The 12,323-nt window shown below is 25.8% G+C and overlaps 1 protein-coding gene across 2 annotated transcripts in view; it reads right to left on the bottom strand.

Annotated features, from left to right (window-relative positions):
• Positions 1 to 12,323, bottom strand: part of LOC100214525 (lipoxygenase homology domain-containing protein 1) — a 91,122-nt gene that overhangs the window by 32,810 nt on the left and 45,989 nt on the right. For both annotated transcript variants that reach the window (XM_065799244.1, XM_065799243.1), the window contains exons 24-28: positions 5,717 to 5,877; positions 4,779 to 4,865; positions 1,995 to 2,265; positions 1,489 to 1,643; positions 1,288 to 1,410 (exon numbers count right to left, since the gene is read on the bottom strand). In XM_065799244.1, the coding sequence (XP_065655316.1) occupies positions 1,288 to 1,410; positions 1,489 to 1,643; positions 1,995 to 2,265; positions 4,779 to 4,865; positions 5,717 to 5,877 (797 nt within the window). The remainder of the gene's footprint in view (positions 1 to 1,287; positions 1,411 to 1,488; positions 1,644 to 1,994; positions 2,266 to 4,778; positions 4,866 to 5,716; positions 5,878 to 12,323) is intronic.

Below are 12,323 nucleotides of genomic sequence, written 5' to 3'. Positions count from 1 at the left end.
ATCTACTTTCTTCCCAAGAAGGATACAAAGATAAAATATTTACTTTATTGCTCAAAATTTTTGCTTAACAACCTGCTTCTACTTTTCTTAATTCCAGCTCCCAAGTATGTTTTATGGTTAATCTTTGATTCAGTAAAAAGTCAACATCTTCTTTCCTTGATGCAACAGATCAAGTTCAATCATTTTATGTTTATATTCAAAAATAGTCTACAAGGTTTTAGAATTTTTTAGAAAGTTCCTGAATGTTTCGGTAAATTTCAGAATGATTTATAATTTTCCAGAATCCTCTTTTCCAAATGTTCTGTTAGGTTCTAGAATGCTCTATAATATTCCACAATAATTTTAAACGGGCTTGAATATACTGAACTTTCCTTGAGTAATATGAAAAGTTTTAGAATCTTATGCAATTAAATGCAACATTCCAGAGTATTTTAGAAACCTGTTTAGAACGCTACAGAATGTTTTGGATCTTTCTTTCTTTCACTTTGAAGCCATTCAGCACTAAGAAACAGTATGTATATAATCAAAACATTGTGGCTTTTGATGATTTAGAAGCTAATAATAAAGTGTGTAGTATTATAAAACTCAAAGTGCCTTAAGGGGGTTGGGGTATGTTAGAGTTAAAATAAAATGATAGAAATATAAAGTTTCACACTAACTCATTGCAAGAGTAATATCTACTAGAAAAGTTTTGGTCATTGATTCAAGATTCAACATTTTGGTTCAAGATTCTGAACAATTTTATATTTTTTATAACAATCCTACTATACACCATAAATATAATTTAATGCATATACATTGTCTATTTTTATAAGGATCGATGCAATGAGTGTACATACATCGAATAATAAATAAATAAATGTGTAATTCTTGCAGCTAACATTAAGCATTTTGTTGTCTTACATCATTTATTGGTAAAAAAGTAGTTTCTATAGAATAAACTTTGAACTAAACTTGTCCTTAAGTTTTACATCAATACAAAAATGCATTTTATGGGTACTTATCTATACTAGTATATTAATACATTAGTTCTTTATAATATTAATTTTTTTTTGGTGAAAAAGATCTCCTTCGTGTGCAAATACTGCCAACTAGGATTTTAACCCTTTGTTAATGCATATAATAAAGCTCCTTTTTTTTTAACAAACATACCATAATCATTAAAAAGTTACATAGGTAAATTCAAAGAGTATATAATATAGAACATATATAATCAGGTCTGACGCAAACTGTCATTAAAATAAATGATAATAAGAAATTGAAAGAATAGTAGAATAAAAAAATTACTTTGGTATCTTCAACGACAACTTTGTCTAAAAACCAACTTGAACTTAGTCCAGAATTATCATGTCGAATTTTGACTTTAGCTAACTTTCCAAGACTCACTGCATCAATTTTAAAAACATCTACCTGTTTAAAAAAAAAATTGAATAAATTAAATAATAAATTTATCAAGCAAGTGATAAATTAAATATTTAAATTTATAACCTGATTTCTTTCAAACTTGTCCATATTTGTTTCTGATTTTTTTAATTCTCTCTCACCACTGTCACCTTTGTCTCCATAAAGAGTCAAAAATACATTAGCATTTGTTCCACACCCTAACAGGTCTCCAGTGTATACATGAACAACATATGTAACAGCTACAATAATATTTAAAATACACAAGTAACTTTAAAACAACAAAAATGGTTGTGTCAACTCTGTATGCAACAAACACATTTATAAACAACTTTAAAATAACAAAAACAATATTATTCATTAATGAACATAATTTATAAAATCATGTTTATAAAATATTTGTAATCTTTTTTGTATTACGTCGAGAAACTATTGGTGATTTTATGGATAATACAAAGATGAATATTTAACTGAAAAACATTTTTAAAAATAAGCATTTTATTCTATTTTAAAATTTTTTAGATCAACCTCAATACTTTGTTAGTATAATTATATAAAACTCAATATATCATTAGTATAACTATATCATTTACCAGGTAATGAGTTTTTTCTTTGAAATTTTCCAGTAGCATCAAATGGAACAAGTTCTCTAATAATTTGGCCATCATCTTCATTTTTCGAAAACCATTTATTACATGGGAAAAAATAGTTGCAATCATCTTCGCTATCTTCTTTTTTACTCTCGTCTTCTGAATCAAATCGTTTCTTGGATGTTGACATCTTTCCTTTTGTTTTATTGTCACTTTGATTTTTAGTATCAGTTTTACTTTTTTTGGGTGGAGGTTGAAGACGTCTAACTATCACCTGTTGCGAATTAAAGAAATTCAAAAATTTTAACAATTATATTACTAAATGCAATCTAACTAGCATGAAAAATTTGATTTAAAAAAAAAATCAATAATTTTAGGAAATAGTAAACTTAGTTTTACAACCAATAGAATAAAAAAATAATATCAAGATAAAAAAAAATGTTCAGAGTTTGGGGGTCAAGATAATGAAAAATAGTTTTGAATGGTTTAACAACTTAATTATCAATAAAAAGTTTTTATTTAACATTCTTATTGTAAAATATTATTGTAAATTAATCAAATACATTAAACTTTATCAAATAACAAAAGTTATAAGTTTTAACAAATATAAAACCACCAAATATAATCTGATATGGTAACTTTATGAAGAAATAACTGAAATATGCAAATTTTTTTCTCCTTTGGCTCCCTTGTTTATATATGGAGTGGTTAATTATGATATTAGATTGGTGTTAAAATATTAAAACCAACAAATTAAAAAGCATAAAATTTGGTTTTATTTAAAATTATATTCAAAATCTTTATATTGTATAAATCAAACATTTTATTAATGCACATTTTGGTTCAACAAACTCTTCAATACGTTTCAGTTTGTCAGTTTTTAATTTTGCACCATTTTTTTGATTTCAAGGTCATATACCCATACATTAATTAATTGGCTAAATTAATGAGACTTTGCCAGTATTTAATTAATGACAGTCAGTCAGATGACAATGAAGTCAGAATTTGTTTATGTTGTGAAGTTTTCTGCATTTTATCTTTATATTTTGAATTGGATTCATATCTATTTCCATAGAAAAACTTGAAAGTTTGTTGTTTTTTATAAAGGGGGTCACCAACTTGACTGTATGACAGAGGCCTGTTCTGGCTAAAAAATTCTGTTGCCAATTTAAATTATGAACTCAATTTATTTTTAATTAGGTTGCATATGAAAAAAAATAAGCAAAAAGCAACAACCCAATAAAATTTTTGCAATAAAATGTTATTCAATTTGATTCCAAACTGCAGTTTAATACTGGAGGTCTTCGTAATGGTACTTGGTTTTTTGATTATTTAGTTGTGGCTATAATATTTGCTTGGTCTGGAAGATTATTCTTGCTTGGCCTGGAAGATTATACTTGCTTGGTTTGGAAGATTATTCTTGCTTGGTCTGGATATAAAACAACCTAATTTGATTAAATAACACTTTACACTAAAAATCTTATTATTATTTAGCTTTAATGCTCAGCTGCTTGGTGATTTTTGTTTTTCTCAAACTAAATCAATCAAAAGATATTATAGCAAATGATAATCATTTTCAACTCGAAGCTGAACATTTTAGTGTCAGTTTAAGTCTTACATAAACTATTTTATACTAAACTAGCTGTAATCTTTTTTCTTGAAAATCTTTACCTGAGAGAATGCATTAAGTTTTAGAAGGGTTTTAGCTTGATCACTCTAACTTAGACTTGAATTATAGCAGTGACATTGCTCATAAAACTGTGCATCTATCACAAAATGTATAATCTATTTAAAAGACAAACAAAAATGCACAAGTGTCTTTGTGCTGCTTGGTATGCATTTACTTTTATACATAGTCATTAAAACTTTAAAAGCCATCAAATCATACTGCATGCATATTTGTAAAAAACTGTTTATCATGCAAACATCCCTAAAGCTGAAAAACTTATAATAAGATTTACAACTTCCAGTTTAATTGTATTTTCCAAAAGTAACTGGTTACATAACAGCATTTTTTTTTTTACTTCTATCTGCTTTAAAAACTAAACCCAATTGTTTTAAAAAGTAAAATTTGTAGATGATACTAATATTTTTTACACCACCGTAAGAGTAAATATTAATGAGTTGGAGTTATTAATGAAATTGCATAAACATGAGTTTGTGCAATTTCATTTAACTCTTCTGGATGAGTGAGAATACTCACTCATACAGAAGAGGTATAAAATTTTACTATAAAGAATTTTTTAGTAAAAATAAATAAAAACATTACTATGATTATGTCATCAGGTAGATTAAATTAAAAAAATTAATATTATTATGTGATTAGGGGGATTAAGTAAAAAAAATTAATGTTATTATGCCATCAGGGAGATTAAATAAAAATAATAATGTTATTGTGTCATCAGCAAGATAAAATAAAAAATTACTTTTATTATATCATCATTGAGAATAAATTAAAACAATAAGTACCATGCTTAACATGTTTCTATGTGAAACAGGATTGGCTATCAAGATTTTTATTTGAAACAGCATGGGTTATTTAGATTTTGGAGTTATGGTAAAAGAAAGAAAAAGGAGTGGCTTTCTTCCATAGAAAGAAGTTTTCAAATTATGGGAGTTTAATCCTAAATGTTTAACCCTGAAGAGACTAAAGAATTTGTTCAATTTTTTCGATTTATAATGATCTTTCAAATTATAAGAGCTGAAATTACATGAGTTTAACAATAGATTAAAAAATAAAACATTGTTATATATGGTTAATATAAATTTTTAAACAGTTATTCTTACTTTATCCAAAAACCAAGCAGAGCCAATTCCTGAGTTATCATGACCAATTCTTATTTTTGTCAATGGGCCGACTTCATCACTCTCTATCTGCAATTGAAAAAAAATTTAATTTTACTATTAGCTGTTATCATTGTTTAATAAAACTTCTGATAAACATTTTTTGGGTAACATTTCAGTTAAATATTTTTTTTTTAATTAACCAAGTTTATTACTGCAATTAAATAAAAGAAAAATTTTTTGTGCAAGCATTTTATATAAATCCTTTAGCCTAAAAAAACTAGCACTAAAACAATTAGAATCCACTCATGTCTTATAAAATGTATGTATATATATATATATATATATATATATATATATATATATTTATATATATATATATATATATATATATAAAACAGACAATATTTTGGTTAGAATACGTATAATTAAATATTTTATTAGAATAAATATAATTATAACTCATAATAATTCTTCAAATCACTTTATATATGTAACATTTTATATTATTTATGCATTCCTAACGTTAGCAATAAAAGCCAGCTTTTTTTTTAAAAATTTAATTGTAGTAATAAACAAGTAATGAATGTTTATCAAAACATGAATGTTCATTAAAAAGTAATTTATTATACTTTTATATAAATGTTGAAATATTTATTCAAAGAATCATGATGAAGCAGAAAAATTGAAAGTAGGCAATCAAATTTTCTGTAAACATTTTCACCTAACTTTTATTCCAATTCTAATCCACTATATTAGGAGCTTGGTGACTAATTTTTAGAATTATGGAATCTCATTTTTTTTAAATAAAAAATGTTTGCTTACATTAATTTTGTTTTTTTCTTTTCTTTTCAAATACAAAAAATTTAAATTTAATTTAAAATACTGTTTTAAAATAAGTTAAAAAGTTAATAAACTACTATAATAATGAAAAATATTACTTTAAACTTATCAACTTGTGCTCTTTCAAAATTATCTGTTTTGTTACGTAGCCAAAACTCTTCTGACTTCTTTTCTTCACCATATAGAACAATAAAGACATTAGAATTTGTTCCTGCACCTCTTACATCTCCAGTATGAACTTCTATTTCATAAGGGACTTCTATTTTAAAAAAATACTTAAAGTTACACACAACTACATATATGTGTGTGTGTATATATATATATATTATATATATATATATATATATATATATATATATATATATATATATATATATATATATATATATATATATATATATTTACATATATGTATATATATATATATATATATATATATATATATATATATATATATATATATATATATATATATATATATATATATATATATATATATTAGGGTATGTCACTTAAAAAAAAATGAGCAAAGAAACTTCCAGCATCAATATTATGGTGCCAATATATATAATTAAAAAAAATTTAAAAAATTTTTTTTTTACCTACGGGGAACTGGTTCTTTTAGGAAGATGTCAGATTGTAAAAAATCACAAATTTAAAAAAGTCATATCTCAGCGAGTTTAGTTTGATTTTGATGTTTTTTGTGTCTAACAAAAAATTGAGATTATACCAGGGCTGATGATGCCAGAGGATCAGAGGGTCACTGCCCCCTCCCCTCACTTTTTCTAAAAAAGATTTTTTTTTTTAACAAAGGTTTTGAAGTTTTTAGATATGGAGGACCTTTTTTAGCAGTTGATGATTGTGCTCCCCACAACTCCCCCAACTTTGAGAACCGTGTCGTCTGCCCTGTATATTTAGAAATGCAAAGTTTGGAAAAGTTGTAGATTATTTTTAAATATTTATTTCTACATTTATTACATTGTCCAGAAATATTGTTTGTATTTACTTGTATTCACCAGTTATCTCTACATTTATTGCATTGTACAGAAGTGTACATTATTTTCTACGTTTATTACATTAGTACAAAAGTGTAGTTTGCGCACAATGCACATAATACACACTTCTGTACTAATGTACTATTCTGTATGTACTCTGGAAAGAATACAATACATCACACTCTGAAATAATTTTTGTATTTAAACATATATTTTCGTTTATTCATACTAGCAATCAATAAAACTGGAAACAAATTACTTCTGTAAGTGCATTTATACAACCTCATATATTATTTATACAACCTCATATATTATTTATACAACCTCATATATTATTTATACAACCTCATATATTATTTATACAACCTCATATATTATTTATACAACCTCATATATTATTTATACAACCTCATAATTATTTATACAACCTCATAATTATTTATACAACCTCATAATTATTCACCTCATACAAGAATATGCAGTGCAAAAGTACTTTCGGTTTGGTTGATTTCCAGTTTTGTTAATTACTAGTATTTAATATTAATAGGAAGAATGAGTGCTCCTAAAATTACTAGATTCAATTTGGATAAAAAAGAGTCAAAATTGTATTCATTTTATTTTTTTGTTTTTTTTTGTTACTATTTGATTTCACTTTGTTTTATTTTTAAGGAGGCTTATGTCTGTAAGAGAACTTAGTGTACAATTAGCAGACTTGATTCTTCAACAGTGGACAAGATCGAATGCTCTTTTCAAGTTTCCTGTGTTAATAAACAAGATATCTTTGGTACAAAAAATAGAATTAGTCTGGAATAAGTTTAGTCATATTTCTAGAGGAAAACCAGCCCAAAAAATTGTTTCTACCAATTGATCTAATTTGATTTCTATTGGGAAATCAAATTAGATCAATTGCTTGACATTGCATCTTGTAAAAGTGAAATCACTTTTTGTAATGAAAAGTGCTCAAAATTAAATAGCCGTCTAGATTTTGCACATATTCAGTGTACTTGTCCGAGGGAAAAAAAGATTTCAAAAAGTGAACTTATTTGGTTAAAAGCTGAAAGAGAAAAAACTGGGTCACTATCAAAATATCAAATGACTTGTAAAGGTACTAAGGAAACAGCTAGACAGGCTTCTTTAGAAAAGAAAAAGCTGAAAAGAAAGTCGAGTCTAGAAAAACAAATTAGAAAAAAAGAAGAGGAAGAAACTTCAAAAAATAAAGATTATGTTGAGTCTTTCATACGTGATGATAATTCAAATAGAATAGAAATGGAAGATGAACCTGTTTCAACAGATAAATGGAAACTAAATTTTATGTCCACTAGTAATACTGCTGAAGCTTCTTTGAGATTTGATATTTCACCAGCTGCAACATCAGCAGTAGTTTCAGCTTTTCTTCAAGACCTTATTCTTGGTAACTTTTTAGGACCTAAAATGTCCTATTTGGCTGTAGATCTTAAGAAAGTTGTTAGAGCTAGGAAAGCAGTAATGACTAAAGCAAAGACATCTGAAAAAAAGAAGTTTCAATTACAACCTATCAAAGGTATATTTGCTGATACCATTAATACCGTAAACCAAAGATTTTACGAGCAGTAAAATCTTTTCCGCTATATATATATGCATATATATATATATATATATATATATATATATATACATATATATATATATATATATATATATATATATATATATATATATATATATATATATATATATATATATATATATATATATATATATATATATATATACATATATACACACACACACACACACACACACACACACACACACACACAAACACACACACACACACATACACACACACACACACACACACACACACACACACACACACACACATATATATATATATATACATACAGGGTTGTTACAACATAATATGTCTGGCAGATCTGTCAACATATTTTCAGACATTTTCCGCTGACATAAAATGTCCCACACATTTTCTATCGACTTATTTTGACATAATTTTATGTCTGAATTATTTTCTTCTGACAAAATGTTGCACATATTTTCCATTAATGCATTTTGACATAAATTTGTCTGAATTAATTTCTGCTGACATAAAATGTCTCACATATTTTTTATTGATATAATTTTTATTGTCAAAATTTTATGTCTGAGTTATTTTCCGACATAAAATATTTTAGACAAACTTTCTATCAATATAGTTAGTCATAATTGTATGTCTGACATATTTGCTGTTTCATATTCTTGAAGGAAAAATCAATATAACAAAATTATTTTGCATTAAAATGAAAATAGTTAAACTTACTGCTTTTTTGCAATCAGTTATGCTTTATAAAACTTTTATTTTAAACCCTACAAACAAACATCAGTTGTTTCATAAAAGTCTTTTTCTATCCTTTTTAGCAATATACCATTTGATAGTATTGACTAGTATTGAAGTATCATTGGATAGTATTTGATAGTATTTACTAGTATTGATTAGTATTGGTGATTTCCCTTATTAGAATGTAAAATTGCAAACTTAATTTTTATTACTGAAAGTGATTTTAATTAGTATGACTAAGCTTAAAATTGTTCTTTTGATTAAAATAATGAAAAAAAAAAAGAAGCTTTTTCAATTATTTTTAATTAATAGTTGATCCTCAAATGTTTCTGTAACTAAAAATTAAATCTTAAAAGATTCTATCAAAAAAAAAACAGTTCACAGAATTTCAAAAATTTCGTGCCAAATTAAATTCATTTGAGATAAAGATTTGAAATATTTAGCAAAAGTTATATTCAGCTCATTAAATTCATATTAAGAAAATGAACAGGTGATTTATAACTAATTACATATAATATATTTAAAGTGATAATAATTATGATTTATTTAACAAAAAAATAATTGATATTTGCTTTATAACTCCATATTTAACTGCCATAAACTTGCATAAAATGTTTTGTGTGAAAATATATTTGAAATGATTAAATATTTGAATAATTTTTTTTGTCATTTTTTTCGTTTTCCTTATAATTTAAATTCAGAAATGGAGAATAATTTATTGAATGAACAAGTCAATTTGAAATTAATAAAGAAGGAGGAAAATGTAAAATGTGCAAGAAATTTTACAAAGGCAAATTAAGTAACCTCAAAGAACACCTTCTTCAAAAACACAAAGAAAAAGCCGACAAAATTGAGTTAGTTGAAGCTTCTCCAGCTACAAGACATCGAAATGATGGTAATGTCATCAATGATGATTAGATTCAATTAATTAAATAAATAAAGCTAGAAGTTGATATAAATCAATAAGTTAGAGAAATGATTCAATGTTTGGTAATGTGTCACAATATGGAAGAAACGTGTTTGGAGTTAGCTGCAGATATATCAAGGGCAGGGAAATAGTTAACTGAACCTTAGGCATAATTAATTGGGATTCCACTTGTTTAATGATAGAAGATTTATATACCAACGCAGAAGCATATTAAAGGCTAAGACACAACAAATTAAAATTAATGGTGCATCATGGAGTTTTATAGATGAATATTTCAATGCATTTTTACCAACAAATTTATCTATGATGGATTTTCAATCACCAAAACTATCAATAGGTAAATTCTACGTTCAATGAATTTAAATGAAAATAGAAATCGAGGACATTCCAGCAGGTGATTTGAGATTAAAATTTTTATTGAACAACCCAATCAATACACAAGAGCAAGTTTATTTTTAATTTAAAAGTGCATTTATTACTGCTTTAATTATGGATCCTAGATTTTGCTTTATATTGGGTGATCAACTGTTTAATACAAAAATATTGAATAGAGGTTATCAACAGTTGATCAAAATCCATCAAAAACATTCCACTTGGCAAGAACAGTCAAATTCTGCATCAACAGAAGAATCCATACAATTAAATGCATCATATTCATCAAGTACTTCTTAAGAGATGATTCCGGAACTCAGAAGATATTGATACTTATATTGAAGATATTAAAGCTGGAAAAGTATATAAGATATGATATAAGATACTGAAGCTGAAAAAGTTGGCCATTTTATTAAATATACTGGAGGAAGAACAAGACAAAATATTGTTAATGCATCTTTAGAATCAGATGTAGATATTTGTCAACTAATTTTAAAATGAGTTCTTAATGAAGCGAGAGTGACATTAGACATTGAATTCAACATTCTTACTTACTGGGAGTAAGCAAGAACATTAAATTCAATGTTTATCAGAAAACAAAATGGAGTCAGCTTTATGAAATCTTGCAAGTAGTTTACCGTGCAGCGCTCTCCAGCATAAAAGTTGAATGTGATTTCTCTTGTTTCATTTTGATTTTTTTTTCCCTCTTGATTCGTCTTGTTTTACAGCCATCTATGTACTCGCATTTTAAATGATTTCTTAAACTCTATCATTGTGGTAAAATCTGGATTTAATTGATAAAATAAAATTTGCTTAAAAATCTCAACAATTCACATTTTTTTTGGTCAAACAATTGTTTTTCTACAAGGTCTCTTAATTTACTGTAGAATCTTTTGAGATTCCATTTTTCATTACAAAAACTTTTGAGGACCAACTATTAACTAAAAATAACTGAATATGTTATTTTTTATTATTATTTTAATCAAAAGAATGATTTTAAGTTTAGTCTTACTAATAAAAACCAGTAATAAAAATTAAGTGTAAAATTTTGGCCTTTGATTTGATTTGAATTAAGGTTTGAGATGGTTATTACATTCTAATAAGGGAAATCGCTAATACTAATCAATACTATTAAATTATACATCATTAAAAAGGGTAGAAAAAGAACTTTATGAAACAAATGATGTTTGTTTGGAGGGTTTAAAATAAAAGTTTTATAAAGGATAATTGATTGCAAAGAAGCAACAAATTTGTTAAACTATTTTCATTTTACTCTTTAAATTAGGCTGAAATGTGCAATAAATTTGTTAGATTGATTTTTTCTTCAAGAATATGAAACAGCAAATATGTCAGACATAAAATTATGACCAATATATCAACAGAAAATTTGTCTGACATATTTTATGTCAGTAGAAAATAGTTAAGACATAAAATTATGTTGAAATATATTGATAGAAAATGTGAGACATGTTATGTCAGCAGAAAATAATTCAGACATAAAATTATGTTAAAACACGTCAATAGGAAATATGTGGGGAAAAAAAATTTGGCAGAAAATATGTCTCAAACATATTTGACAGATAACAACCCTGTATATGTATATGTATATGTATGTATATATATATATATATATATATATATATATATATATATATATATATATATATATATATATATATATATATATATATACATATACATATATATATATATATGTATATATACACACACACACATCTGAATCGACGAATACTGGTGACATTTTTTTACCATCTGACACTGCAAGTTTAAAAACCATTACTGAGGCCAGGTGCTTAGTCCAGATGTTCAGATTTAAACCAGATGTCTTTCCAGACTACTTCTAGTGTTTAAATATAAGATGTTTCATAACAAAAGAAGATGGTTAGTGTGACGATTATCACAAAAAAAATGATATTAAATGCATTACTCCAGCCATTTAACTTTAGGGCAACTCTAATATGGTAAGGGAGGGGGGGCAAACATTCAACAAATAATAAAACAAAAGATCACGAGTGCCCAGCTAAACCCCTTAAACTCAATCAAACTTTTTTGGGAGAAACTCGATTTTCAAG

Source organism: Hydra vulgaris, chromosome 06, assembly GCF_038396675.1.
Source record: "Hydra vulgaris chromosome 06, alternate assembly HydraT2T_AEP".
NCBI classification, from domain to species: Eukaryota; Metazoa; Cnidaria; class Hydrozoa; order Anthoathecata; family Hydridae; genus Hydra; species Hydra vulgaris.
Note: the sequence above shows the minus strand (reverse complement) of the source record. Positions and strands in the feature narration are given on the sequence as shown.